Below are 15,166 nucleotides of genomic sequence, written 5' to 3' on the forward strand. Positions count from 1 at the left end.
AAAAGAAAAAAGAAAAAAGAAAAAAGAAAAAAGCTTTAAACTGAAACAAATATCCAGATATTTTTATAAATTTTCTGCCTTTTAAATATATGTTCAAATATGCATTTCTGCATACTTAAGAGTTTCTAAATATATTATAGCCCTTTGTGCTTTCCATGAGCTGACAAGGAATGGATGGAGAGTTGTCAAGGAAATTTCTAAAGTACTGTTGGTGCTACCCTTTTCTATGACAGCATATGGATGCAGAACAGTGATGTTCCGAGACTTTCACCTCTACCTCAGCTGTCCCACTCAGTCATAAAAAAAAAAGAATTTATTTGTCTAAGCACTTAAAATCAATTGAACAAGTGAATCTGAAAACAGGATACTCTAAATCAGAAAAAAAAATAATAAATTAAAGCATTAGCTTTTACAAGGGCTAGATTTTAGATTTTGTAAGATTAGATTAGATTTTATAAGGGTTAGCATGGCCCTTAGAATTCTAAAACTACTGCCCATTTTCCATTTTTATATTGGTGCATCACACTGAAAATATATGGTTATATTTATGTGTTGATGCTATTTATCATTATTAAAATGCAACAGTCGTCTTTATCATTCATACATATGAATATACATGTTTCATGATCATGATTTTCATCTTATAAGCCAGAAAATACAGCCAATTCCAATAATGTCACAAATTGCAGTGTCATCACCATCATGAAAATTCAAGCACAGAAGCTTCTACTGTAGAGGAGCACATTCATCTATGTCCATGCTATGTTAAAGCATCTCATAACCGCAGATGATGATTGCAGCAGCCTGTCAGTGACTGGCTTCAGCAAAAGCCATCTGGATGGGACATGGCACAATAATTTCCTTCACCATCTCAAAAATACTTGCAGCTGAGCTCTTCCTCTTTTCAACATAAGAAAGTAGTTGAATGCTTCTAACACAATAGATTGTCAATGTCCAATTTATTTATTCCATACAGTATCTGAACATATTGCATAGCACATAAGCTCCACAGTTTACATTTACCAACAGATGTTTTTCTTTCTGGAGCAGATGGTATATTGAGTGTACTGTGACATAATTCACATTTGCATTATCAGTCATGAATACTAATGCATTCCATAAGCTGAGGTCTGTGTTTTGATAAGATATTTTTAATAGCCATAGCATCTTTGTAAAAATCAATTAGTTTGATAATACAATCAGGGAACCAAATTTTTTTTCCTCAGTTGCAGAGAAAGGTAAGATTTTTCTTACTTAAATGTAAGATTTATGAAAAGAACAAGAATAAAGGAAAGGGGGCAAGAGACATAACACTTTGTTATTACCATTGTTTGATCTGTGCATACTTATTCTATTTGTGGTTGTTAAATATTCAACTTCAAAGGTGGAATTACTTTTGTAAGAATTCCTAATTTTCTAAGCTATGAGCTAATTCTGAGTTATGTATTCTCAAAAAAGAAAACTTGATAAACTTACTTCATGAAGTCCTCACAGGCATAAATAAAGTGAAGTAATTGCAAATTGAACAATATGTTGCCAGATAAAGTTACTAACTTCACTATTGTTGGGTATGACGATGGTCCTGCTAAATAAATAAATAAATAAATAAAAATTATTTTTATTTTATTCCCAATTTACATTATTTTTTCCATTATTTTGGGATCCTGGAATCCAGAATGCTGCTCAGAACTGTCTGGAATACCCTGCTAAGTAACTTCTAAAAGGGCTATATCAAATAATATGTGCAGGTCCCAACAGTATTCTGTTTTTACAGTATCCAAGATATATTTTCACATAAATGAACTCTGTTTGCTTCCTTTCTAACTATGATTACAGATTTTTCTTGATTCAAACAAACTTCCTATTGTCAGATTACTTTTTTCTTCCATAAATTTCATCCCACACAGACCTTGCAAGTGTAATCCAGTTCTTTCACTGGCATAAATGAGCCCAGCCTTCTTTAAAGACATTAAGCCTTTCATCAGTCTAAAATTGGCACAATGTGAGCTGAAACAGGTCAGAAGCCTAGAGTCTGGTTTCTGCTGGGTGAGAGCAAACATCTCCTCATACAGCTAAGTCAATCATTGCCCAACACTCTGCTGCTGCTAGGTGTCTTAATATGTGTTTATACAGTTTGCTTGGATTTGCACAGAAATGACTGGCATGTCTAACTAAACACTAAGGAGTTAAGGAAGTGTTATATCAATTGTGAAAAAACCCAGATAAAAGAAAGGACACAAGAGTGGAAAGACCACTGGTCTGATGTGGCACTGCAATTCTTAATACTACTTTCTCAATCAGCTTTGTATGAAGACCAAAAGCTAAAAACATGACTTTTGCAATTTACAATAAGAAATTGATACAACAGCAAGAATATGAATCACACATATAGAAGGCTAATAATTTTAGGCTTAAACTTCTGTTCCCTTACAGAACTGGGTGGCATCCTATGATTAATATATCACCATAATTATCTGAGATTATGTTATCTCCTCTCTGTCTGCTTTCAGATAAACTATTTGCAGGGAAATTAAACTAGCACTCAACATTATATGCAGTTTGTGTGATCTTTTTGAAGAGATAAAAAGGAAAATGAGCAGTTTTCCCCATCTACACAAACAAAGTTTGGAGAAAATAAAGAGAAGAATTTTGGAGAGGAAAAAAAAAAAGTAAAGTTGTCATGGGTGGGTAACTTAAAATGTTGATGCGATTTTATTCTTCACCCAGTTTAAATCACATTTAACATGGCCTTGCATACAAACTATTGAAGACATTTCTCTGTTGATAGAGATCCAGTGTCTCTAAAGTAAATTTACAATTTTCTTGCTCTGTTATTTCAATCGAAATCTCCATAGACATAATAGTTTCCAACAACTCCTAGCTCTTGCTAGTATGGTAATTTAGATTTTAGTATCAATATACTAGCTAGTCTGGGGGGATTCTGGTGAAGAATAAAAGGTCTTGCTACAAATAAGAGTTACACATGACAGTATTCCTTTTCATATAGTAAACCTCTGCTTATAGAAATTTATTTTCTCTGCTCTTTTCTTACAAAATTCACGTGTCCTAACATGATCTGCTTCTTAAAATAAACGCTACTTTTGAAGACACTATTCCCCTTTCCCACCAGTAAAAAATAATTACCCATAATAGTGGTTTGTCACTAGCCCATTAAGACAGATGTTTATCATACTGTGGGGTTTTCTGTCATTTGTTTATCTTGAACTCAATCTAATGTAATTTACTTCAGCTCTCAGGTGGGCCTCCATTATTGTTTTACAAATATTACAACCTTATCTTAAAATTTGTAACCCATAATAGCTCATCATTACCCGTTTTCATTATTCTTGCCTATTTGATTGTGGCTAATTTGTCCTACCTCATGCATCAAAGTTTGGTTTTGCAGGATTTAGTCTGTTCTCATGCTACTGGGCATAAGTACTTGCTTCGAGGGGGATTTACCACATCTCAGTGAGGTTCTTTTGATTTCTCAGGGACTGGAATAATTGTAACATTAAGTTAATCTCTGACATCACACCTGTCCATCCCTTCCTTATGCTAGAAGAATGGTTATTCTATGTTCAGCCTCTCTTCTTTTTAACAGCTTATAATTCTTGATTTGCTAGCAATTTTGTATGATCATTAAACTTCAGTTCAAATGTTTCTTGGAGGCATGTTTTGTGTTTATTTGTGGTTTGTAGGCTTTAATGTATAGTCATTTATCATCTAGTGAGGATTGTCTTAGCAGCCATCTGTCACTAAAATTCACAGTGGAGTGGCCCACTCAGCTACAGTTTCTTTCTCACTTGGCTGCTTTTGAAAATCTTTCCCTGTATACACACATGTACCAGAGTGGCTTGCAGCATCATTTTTTAAATATATGGTTCATTACGCCCAACTTATTTGTGTCCGACAGAAATTTACTTAAAGATGTTCATATCCCACTTTCTGGTCATATGCAGTCAAAGGGAACCTCTAGATCCTTCAGGCAAGTAGGTGAAAAAAGGGATTGTAAGCCACTTCAGCAAGGAGTAGGAGGACAGCACTTGTTCTGTAGTTGACAGTGGAGTTCCTCAGATACATGTCCTCTTCCCCTAATGAAGTCAGCTCTGTCCTGGGGCAAGGAGCAAGACAGATCAGGAGAGAAATATCCATATTCCCTTTGTAATTCTGATGTCTTGTCCAAACAGTTACATACCAATATCTGTGGTATTTGGATTCTTTTTTAGTGTTGGTATCAAGAAAGATTCAAATTGTATCATCCATCATTTGTCAAGTGCCCTGCAACAGCTACAGCCCAGCAACTAGTCTGGAGGGTTTCCAGAACAATCACTTCCCACTCACATACCACCAACACAAAAAATAATTTCTAGCAGCCTTTAACACACTTAAAAGTGTAATGGAAAAGGCCCAAAGGCACCAAATTATATTTCTGATACCATAGTTTAGTTTAAAACATAGAAAACCAACTCATATATCATAATATAGTTTAAATCAGAACACAAGGAATTCAGGATCACTAGAAGAAGTAGATCCTAGCTAACCTGCTAAACATTGTCTCTTTGATATTTTGCTTTTCAGAGTGCATTTTCTGGCCATTGCATATTGAAGTGTGGGATTCATAGAGTATAGTTATGGAATCCACAGGACCATATGGTCTTTCAACCTATCCTTAGGCTACCAAAATTTGAACACTTTCAGACTTGTATCATCAGCAATAAGTTTCCAACTGCAGAAACACTCCTACTTAGTCACACAATTACCTAACCTTGTCAAGCTCCATTTTTGAAGCTATATAAACTCCTCAGCCTCTTTACCCAGCTGTGAAGACAATTCCAAATCATGTCTCTTTTAGTGGTTAGAAACATACAAAGATTACCATTTTATTTTCTAAGTGCTGGGAAAAGGTTTTTATTATTTGCTATTTTTCCCTCGATGTTGCAACCACCAATTTCTGGAATATAATCTACACTTCCCCTGCCAGAGAAATTACCTAGTCTTTAAAAATGAAGACTTTTCTTTCTATTTTATATTATGTCTTAATGCATAACTTCCTGAAGAGAAAAAGACACTGAAGCTGACAGAAAACTTAGGATAATGTGGATAGAGTGTGGATATATACAGCAACAAATACATGAAGTAATACTATTCCTGCTAGAAAGGCGTTATTTAATAGAAATGCTTCTGATTTGGTTTCATATAACTGTTTTTCCCTTCTAACTTCAAAAATAATGGTAAAGGGATCAGGAAGTTTCACCATTTCCAAAAAACCCTTTGAATGAACATGTTGATTTTGGAGAGAACACAACACAAAAGGCAGCATATGGTTTAGCAGTATTTTTTTGCTGCACAGTCACAAAGGAATTAGAATCAAATGCCTAAAACAATAAGAAAAAAGTAGCTTGTTTTCCAAATAAAGTGTGTTTACTTACTGAAACGCAGCAAACTGGGAGCCCTCATACTTACCCAACTCGTGATCTCTCTCCCCATGGTCAGTCACCAGCTGCAAGTATGATTGATCCTGATCAACCAAGTGATGTAACATTTACCCACAGCACCTGGGATTCTGGGATACGTAGTTCAGTAGCCCCCACAATGCAACTTGCATGGATTGTCTGTATTTCCAGTAGTATTTGAGAATATTATATGTTTGGAGGTATTGGGTGAAAAATAGTGTGAGATTTCATGGGTTGCCTATAATACACATTTATTGAAGAAGTAATTAGATATATTTTCAAATTAAGTATTCTGCAGGGGTTTGAACAGCATTCATGGAGGAAAACCTTTCATAGTTATGATTTGACATTGTATGAGGTGATACCAGAACAGAGAATGCTTGGCTCCAGCAAAGCACCTTAGGCCAGGGTGGCACAAAGTACATTTTCACTGCATTCCACACAACCTTCAAACAAGGAAATGACCATGCAAACTGAAAGAAGCAAAGACCATGGAGAAGATGGGGAACAAATAGAAGTTGATGAGATCAGCTAATTAGCTGAGTTTAGAAGTGGAAAGCTCTGAAGCTCTGGCTCAGCCATAGCTATACACAAGACATTTTTATAGATATGGCCCCTACTGGGCCCCAAAAGGCAAAGCCAGCAGCATTGTCTCCTAGCTAGATTGACAAGCATGACAGCAGAAGCTTAACCTCTATGGAAGGTTTTCAGAGCTCCCTGTCTTCAGCTGTTTATGTGACTTCTTCAATTAACCTTTTAAACCCAGGACTTGATTATTTTAACTGCAGTTGTTGAAGGAAATTGTATCATGTTCAACAAGTGAAAGAATACTTTTGATACTACAGCATAAAATGGCCTCACCTGAGAAATCCAAACAATTCTGACTGTAAGCTATGAAAACCACATTTTATTTGGGGATTATAAGGCATGCAGATCTTTGGGTTTAGGGCTTGGTTGGGGTTTTTGTCTGTGTGGGTTTTTTGGTTTGGTTTTTTTGTTTTGTTGTTTTTTAAAGTTCTGCAGTTATTTATGTAAAATAGCAACATTTCTCAGATTTCCAGAAAGCCTGTGTAGCTTCAAGTTTATGCCAGCTGTATGAATATTTAGGTTGCCTAGATTTGCAGTTTTGTAGAGTTGTGTAGATGCAATAAGCTCTTCCTTTAGCATATTATACCACCTAGATTTACTGATGACATCAACTACGTTATTACCCACTGATCTAAATATATCTCATTGCTTTTGCCTTAAGAGATTTGTAGCAAAGCATTTGTATGATTGTGCATTTGGATTTGGATTACATTATGTTGCCTATAAAATGTATCTTCTACCATGTTTGTCACTGGAAAACATTATCTGGGGTATTGGACAAATCACAAGTTGTCACAAACCATGAAATACAGTGGTTTTCTCTTTAACTTTTACCTGGTTTTCCCAGAGATGGAGTCACTGATCAATTTTTAGAGAGTTAGTATGTAGATGCTTATAAAACCAGTCATCCTTCTCCTCTTACTACTTGCCAAATTGCCTTCGTGTAGAAGCAGGGGAGGAGGGACAGATATTTTAAAAGTCCGCCTCCAGGGACTTTACAACTGAATTAGTTTGATACGATTTGTTTCTGATTAACAAGTTACCAATAATATAATTTTATTTTCCTCTAGGTGCTTAAAAAAAAATGAAGTCTATTAATCATTCTAGCAATTTAAGAGATACTAAGTGCACTGATCTGAACTTCTCTCTTCCCTTCCTCCTATTATAAACATTGGTCTATTCTTTTTACAAGTGTTCGCCCTTTTCCAGGCCCTCAGGCCTCACCTGTCCTTCATGAGTTCAGAAGCATCGTTACCATTGATTCCAACAGTTCCACCACACTAGGGAGCTTTCAGTACTCTCATGGATATGCTCAACTGATAAAGGTTTTCTTTCCTTTAACCTCTTCCATTCCAGTTCTCTCGCATGACTTCTGTCTTATCTAATTATAGTCTCAGTTGACTAGCACCATCAAGAACAACTGAAATCATTACAGGGCTGAGACGGTTCAGAATTGTAGGAGTAGATTTAATTGATGCAAGAAGCATCATGTTATGATTCAGAGTTTGTTTACTAAAAACTGAGTTTATGCTTTTCTGGCTCTGTCATTGCATGCACAATGAGTTTGGCTCATTGGCATACAGTAGCTATGGTAGTGACTGGGGTACCAGCTTCTTCAGTGGAGTTGGTCATAACAGAAGCTATCTTCTTCATAGTCAAACCATTTTGGTCATCTAATCTGACCTTCTGTTTAATCTAACTCCTCATTTAACAATTCTGTATTTTTTATAATAATTGATCCAGTGAGTAATCCTGGTTTTCATTCTCTGTAAAATATATTCTAAAAAAAGTTCAGAAAAATTGAGGGAAAGAAAAGAATAAAGTGATATGCTGTTTTCTTCCAATCTTGCAGGAGTTGACAGAACTTGTGTTTGGTATCTTCTCCCCCACAGGTGGTATAATTATAAGTGATGCATCGGCAGGCAAGATGGGAGTTATGAATTTCAAACATTTCTTTATGTGGAAATCGGAATGTTTCATATTTCCTCTGTGTCTTGAAGTATGCAGAAACAGCACAAGTGGAATGTATAATTTCTGATAAATGTTGGCCAAGTAGTGAGTATATTTAGATAAGGTACGGTAGGTTTTGTTCCCTTCCACTAGGACTGAAAAATGTCATTGCTACTTAAGTGTCAGCATCCTGATGCAAAACACAGAGAAGGTGCTTCATACATCAGCACAATAAAGCAGGAAGCAATGCCAGTGCTTTCTAGTTAGAGCAATTTAGAAAGCAGTGTTATATTTTCAGCTCAGTTAGCAAAACTGCACTTAAGAAGGACGGTTTTATTGGCACAGGCAAGAAGAAAACTCTATGCTGTTATCACATTTCTCTGACTGAGGTTTTAGAATAGTTTGTGATGCAGTTCTCTTAAAAGTCCATTCCTCAGTTGAACGGAACGAGTAAACAAAAGCAGCATACTTTTTTGCTTAGTACCAGAACTGTCATGTAACTCCATGTGGTAGAAAAAGTCTTGTCTACATTTCTACTAATGGCATCAACTTAGGTTTAAATTACAGAATTTAAATCGCTCGTACCGTAGAATTAGGATTATCACATATTATAGAATGGATTCATAGCATAGCATGCATTTCTTGCAGTAAGTCTGATAAAGCCATTCTTGTTTAGCTTTTATTTCAGGTTGTTTGCTAAAGCTTAGGAAATCTCCCCACTACCTGTGAGCCAGATGGGTGTGTTTATTGAATGAGGTCCTTGTAGCAAAACCTGATCCTTTGTTCAGAAATATGCTTCATTTTCCTACAATCACTTTTGGACCTGGTCCTGTAACATTTTACCCTGGTGACTAAATGCATAAAATTGGATAAGAGTATTTTTCATGAATACAGTAGAGGAGATAGAAAGTGGGATGATAAACTGTATCCTAAAAGATCTAGGCAAAAATAATTATAATTTAATGTGAACTGATATTTTCGAAGTGGTTTTATAGTACTGAGTGCAACCACAATAATGAATTAATACATCTCACAAAAATACAGCTACTACCTGTTTTAACAACCAGAAAGAGGTGGTTGCATATAAAACTGTACATTGGAAGTTTTGCTAATACTTGTACTATCCTGTCTACTGTACTAATAAAATCATTCTTTGGGGAAGCAGCTTCTCAGAAGTTCCTATTTAATTTTCTCTTACCAGCAATAGCTTTGGCACCTGCACTTTAAGTCATTCATCCTGTAGTTAAGCACTACATTTCTAAAAATTGGCATATTTTATGTATGTGTAGAAACTCCAAGTCTCTGTTGCCATGGAGTATTGCCATTGTTTGAATATGAAAAGCCATTACTGTCAGTAATAATTGTTGTGCACAGTCCTGCCCTGCGTTTCTCCGCCTGTCATGCCAAGATGTGAAATCAGCCTTAACAGGGAAAAAAAGTTCAAGCTTTTAAGAAATAAAATGATTTGACCAGTCTTGGTGTTCTTAATCACCTTTATTCTACAAATGACAAATGAATGGTCAGTAAGTAACTTCATGTACTAAAGCACCAAATGACCTTGTTCATTAAAGGATAAATGTATTACAAATTCTTCATTATCACTCCAGTCACAAGAGCTACCTGGAAATTTTCTGAAACTAAAATCTCTTATAGGATTACTTTTATCAGAAAGTCTCTCACATCTCCGATTAATTTCTGACCAAAAAAGAGGGAATACCATCCTAGAGCAACCAATAGCCAAACAGCTCAGGTAAACTTCCATTCCAATGCATATAATCTACTAATAAATAAATTTCCAGCTACCTAATTTGAGCACAGACAATTAAAAGCTCTCACCCCAGAGCAGCCACGAGCCTGACAGCTAAAGCAGTTGTTTTCATGCAAGTTATAATTCAAATTACCAATTGAGGATCATCACATCACCACTTATATTTTCTTTGGTCCAAATCAGTAATCCAAACTTACAGTATTTTTTCCTCTCGATTCAAGATTGCTACTGAGTTATTCCACTTTTACTTCTCCAAATCCCTTCCTGTGAAATGTTTTTAACTCACTGCAACTTGTTTATGGTTTTTGTAGAGAGGTGCCCCACCTGGAAAAATATTACAGCTGAAACTTCAACTTGCTGAGACTGCCAGACTAATTACTGCCTAGGTCATTAAGCCTTATATACAGCAGCAATTTTATATATGGATTCAGCAAAATACTTAAGAAATACAGTTAAAGATAAGCATGAGTTTCAGTAATTTTTTTAACTCAGCTCAAATATTTTGTATTATTTAGGTATTGTCATAGCTGACAGTATTTTAACAGGCAAGTATTATTCACGGGAATGTTAAATTCCTATCACAAGCAAAAATCATACCAGTTTCAAGTTTTCCCCAAAAAACAAGCTCTATCTTGTCATTCCCATGTAGAATTTAAACTCTTCTTCTCTAGAAATATCAGCATGTATAATAGCTTGTAACTAATATATTTTAAATTTTTTTTAGTTGTCATAGAGATGCATATAATATATATACCTAAATCAGTCTGCAGGTTAGGCAGAAAGACCATTGCTGTCAACTGATGAATGTACACTGCCAAATCATTTTAAGCATTCCTTTCCCATGGTTCGACATAATCCAAGCCAAGATGTGCAAAGATTTCTTCCTCACTTCCAGCTTTGAGAAAGATCCTCTGTGAAAGAATAAAAAAAAAAAAAAAAAAGTAGTCAATAAGGATGTTAGAGGGAAATTTCAATTAATGTATTTTGCTGTTTAAAAGGAGTTAATTTTTGACAGTTCTTCCCATTGTATCCTCTACAGAATACAATGTCTTCATCAGTGTGCTGACCTTGAAATGTGAAAGCAAGTTAAAAAATAATTCTAATGCTGCTCGATGCTTTCAGTTCTAATGACCAGTTTAAAACTCTTTGTTTTGATTTACTTTTTCAAGACTCTGTGCACAAGTATTAGGACTAGAACTCAAATAAAACCTACATTTCCCTTCCATGAGGGTCAATAGCTTGACTTTCTTAATAAAATCATCAATGGTTTTAAATTAATATAGTAATGGTCTCCGTAAATGAATTCAACCTGATTCAGTGGTCACACTAATTATTAATAGCCAAGCATTAAAAGCATCGATGCTTTCCAAATTTCTAATACTTAAAGAAGGCTTATCTGAAAAGACAAAATATTCCATTTGGAAAAAAAGCAAGCTGAAAATGAGGGATCAACAACTGCAATTGTTGTTTTACACACACACACTCCTAATGAACATATTACAGTAAAAATCAGTTTTGTCTTTTCATATCTGTGCTTCTGATAATGCAGGATAGTATTCTTGCACAGGAACCTCCCACAAGCTGTACCTCCCCTAAGATGGTCAATATAGTGAAGTGCATTCCTTTCGTCACTGAAGTATGATATTAATTTTAAAAGCTGCTAAGGTAGATGAACATTAAAACAGTGAAACCTCACTGTTTTGAGGAGTTTGAAAGCAAGAACGAACTCATTTCTGTTGAAAAAGAATACTTAATATTTCAGCGGTTCCTGAACCATTTGAAGTTAAGTCTCTGATTGTTCAGCTCTGAACAATCTCAAACTCCACTGTCATGAAAACTTCAGGGTTAAGGTTTCATAATCTTCTAGATTTACTTTCTACTGTGAAAGAGGAGAATCTCTCTAGACAACTCCCCACTGATGAATTCCATGTAGTTGGGAAAATCTGTGACTACCGTAAAGTTTAGGAACGTTTATGCCAGCACTACTGCTTTCTCAGCTGCCAGCTGCTGCATCCAGGAGGGCTGTGCTGTCCAGCATACCCCTGGGAACGGGTCAGGAAGAAGAGTCCTTAACTAGATCAGAGCAGGCCCATGGTATGATGGAACAACTTCTGGCACCAGAAATTCATAACTTTTCCTTCTTATTCCTCTGTGTTCTCTCCTTCTTGCTCTCCTTCACTCCCTGATCTGGATGGTGCTCCCTGTCTCTTATTCCCACTGAGGTCAGATAAATCAAGGGACTCGGAAAGCAGCAGGCAGGCAGATTATTGAACAGGTGCATACATCCTGCTTTTGGTGACTGACACTCCACTCTTTCTCCTTTCAACACCCCTGTTACTTGTCAGCCACCGGAGAAGATGATCAACATTGATAGGAAAGACTTAGGGATGCAGGTTGGCCAAGCTCTATGGCACCAGAGCACGTGAAGGCTATGTAATGCTGTCTAAGCTGCTGCACCAATGGAAGGAAAACAGAAAGTATGGTCAGCCAGAAAGAATAAGCAAAAAAACCACTGGGGCCAGGGCAGCCTCATGCTACCCCTGAAATATGCTTGGGCATCAATAACATGCACCTCATCAGTGGGTACCTACTGGCTTATTGCTATTCTCCACCAGTCCCACTCTTTTCAGTGCCTCATCCACATCTCAAGTCCTGTCGAGAGCCACAGTTTTGCCAAGGCATAATAAAGTGAACCCCTGAAGTTAAATGTAACATTAACTGTCAGCTGGACTCAGGGATTCAACCAAATCAGAAACCTGTTTCCATTTCATTGCAGGGGCATTTGAAATTTGAAGTCCAGCTCTACAGAAAAAGCCCATCTTTCATTCACACTGTTCAGCTTCAACAGCCAGAGTAGTCAGGCTGGCAGCTTTCCTAACAGCTATCTTTCAATGCCACAAAGTAGAATGAAAGCCAGTTTAACTGTGCTAGAAAGGTTATGAAGACTAAATTGAATGGTAGAGGTTAGATGCTCCTGAGTGAATAGAGCGAGAGGCCATCAGTGTTCCCTTGAGCTTGGGAGGACAGAAAGGACAGAATGTGAGGTTCTGATTCTGCTCTTCCAGAGTTCCCAACCAGCATAGTAGGCATTTAAGAGCAGTTCTGGCTGATATCCTCTTGAATCCATTCAAAGTCATTTATCTTTCTTAGCAAATTATTGCTATACAGTGAATTAATAAGGAACATTTTCACTATTTTATCTGGAGACAGTTCATCTTTAATTAGACAAACACAATCTTAATAGGCAAATAATTAGAGTCAATGGTAATTATGGCAACATGAAGTAATGTTATGTATTACTAATAAAAATGTATTACAGAATCAGAAAGTAACTTTTAAAATTGTATCTGTTTCTGTAATGTCCTGTATCAATACCTACAGTGCAGTCTTCACAAATGGTGCCTTGCCGTGCTCAGAAGCTACTTGCTTATCACATTAACTCCTTGGCATTTACATTCCCCAGATCTGCATTTGCAGAACTGTTGTGTGCCAATCACACTTTACCCAAACCGAACCCACTGAAATAGTCTTTCGCAGTGAGGTTAGTATACATTGTATTCAGCTCTACTATAAAGGCATTGATTTCAGGCAGTGAGACATTTCCTATGGATCAGAGATTTGTTACTCGAGTGCACGGTAAAAATGCTTAACAAAGTCTATGAAGTTGTTTTCACTTTCCATAATGAATTCCACTTATATAAGATAATTTTCATATTCAAACACACCATATCAGGAATTTCAGGGAATAATGGCTCATTGCTTCAGGTACTTTTTTTTTTTTTTTTAATCAAATCAGGACAAACATGGTATGCCTTTTTGCTTTGACACTTGCACTGTAAAAACAGCCTCCAGTTTCCTAAGGTATTTTATCCTCCACCATGAAGTTCTCAGCATATGAATATTTAGACTCTGAGACAGTGCCCCAGACAACTACAGAGTATTGCTGGAGCATGAAAAGCTGAAAACAATCGCGTATCCATAATGAACTGTCAGCTCAAAGTTGTGTCTGCAACAGCAAAGACTGCTTATAAAGCACAAAAAATATTCCTTTTTCCGAGGAAGTTCAAATGTCAGATTCTGGAATAAAAGGAACCTACAAAAAAAAACCCAACTACTGACCAGGGGAAAATTGATCCTTTTTCATATAGACAGGACTAGAAAAACTGGTAGAAAAGAAAATATTGAACAGAATAAAAGAAAAGGAAAGAAGACATTGATAATTGCCCATCAGGTAACATTACTGGAGATATTTTTTTCCTAGAGTATGTCCTGAGAAGACAGGCTTTTAGGGGTTTTCTTGGGTTGGGGTTTGTTGTTGGTTTGTTTTTTTTTTCCTTTTGCTATTACTCAGAACAAGAGAGGGCAATCCATACACGTACATTACTGCAAAAAAGTAAAACAAGAAAAAAAGATCTTACACTTGCAGACAGATGTTATAGGTACTCTTTAATAGAAGCTCTTCATATCTCTGGGACCCCAAATTGCATCCCATTTCTTTTGTTCTGTCACTTTATGTTTTTCTGCAAGCAAAACTCATTTCAATTGCTTGACAGGGAAAATTTCTAATACAAAGTATCTGATGCTGAATACCATTCTCAGTAGCTACAAGCCATGTTTCTAAATGAATCTCTAGCTGATATCTGCCAACTGCTTTAGCAATGTGAGTGTTATTAATGTTAATCATAACCTATGATTTTGCTTCTTTGTCAATCTATGCAGAGCTTATACAGTGATGCAAATTTGATTATTGCATTCACCACTGTTCTTTCTCCCTTTTTTCTTTTCTTTTTGCTCAAGAGAAGTAATGAACTGCTTCCCCAGTTGTGAATTTTTTTCAGCTTCTTACTAATATTCAGCAGATCCAAGACATACCCAGTCAACATCAATCAAACTTACAAAAACAATGCTCTGGAGCAGCTGGTATCACTCCGCTCTTATCCCATTTAATCAATTCTGTTATTTCAATGGATGTAAATATTACATTTGTGGTTGCAAACATGACCATTAACTACACCTAATGTAGAACAGCTGCCATCCAAATGTTTTCTTATGTGAACTACTATCTCTTATTTTTCATTTTGGCATTAATGGTCAATAATACTTTTGATAAAAGAGAAGCAGAGAGTGAAGGCACAGAGCTAGCAATGCTTGATGATATCCTAACTGGCACTGCCAAAGTTCAAACAGATGTTATACTACCATTGTCACTTGGTTTCTTCTCACATTTTAATACGATGAAGCTAGCAAAACAAAACCATTACTCAATAATGTAGAATTCTAGATTTACTTATATAAATCAGAATTGGCCAACAGCACATATTTCTTTAGGGGGTGGTGGGGGGTGGGGTGTCAAATAACAGTTTTAGTGATTTTGTTTAAATGTCATTTAAATAATTGGAAAAAG

The 15,166-nt window shown here is 36.1% G+C and overlaps 1 protein-coding gene across 2 annotated transcripts in view; it reads right to left on the bottom strand.

Annotated features, from left to right (window-relative positions):
• Positions 1–9,469: 9,469 nt before the first annotated feature.
• Positions 9,470–15,166, bottom strand: part of DNTT (DNA nucleotidylexotransferase) — a 154,446-nt gene continuing 148,749 nt past the window's right edge. Inside the window, exon 11 of one of the 2 annotated variants that reach the window (XM_054832614.1) lies at positions 9,470–10,673. In XM_054832614.1, coding sequence (XP_054688589.1) covers positions 10,587–10,673 — 87 coding nt within the window. In that variant the 3' untranslated portion in view covers positions 9,470–10,586. The remainder of the gene's footprint in view (positions 10,674–15,166) is intronic. The other variant, XM_054832615.1, reaches the window with a different exon arrangement.

This window comes from Grus americana, chromosome 7 (assembly GCF_028858705.1).
Source record: "Grus americana isolate bGruAme1 chromosome 7, bGruAme1.mat, whole genome shotgun sequence".
In the NCBI taxonomy this organism is placed as follows: Eukaryota; Metazoa; Chordata; class Aves; order Gruiformes; family Gruidae; genus Grus; species Grus americana.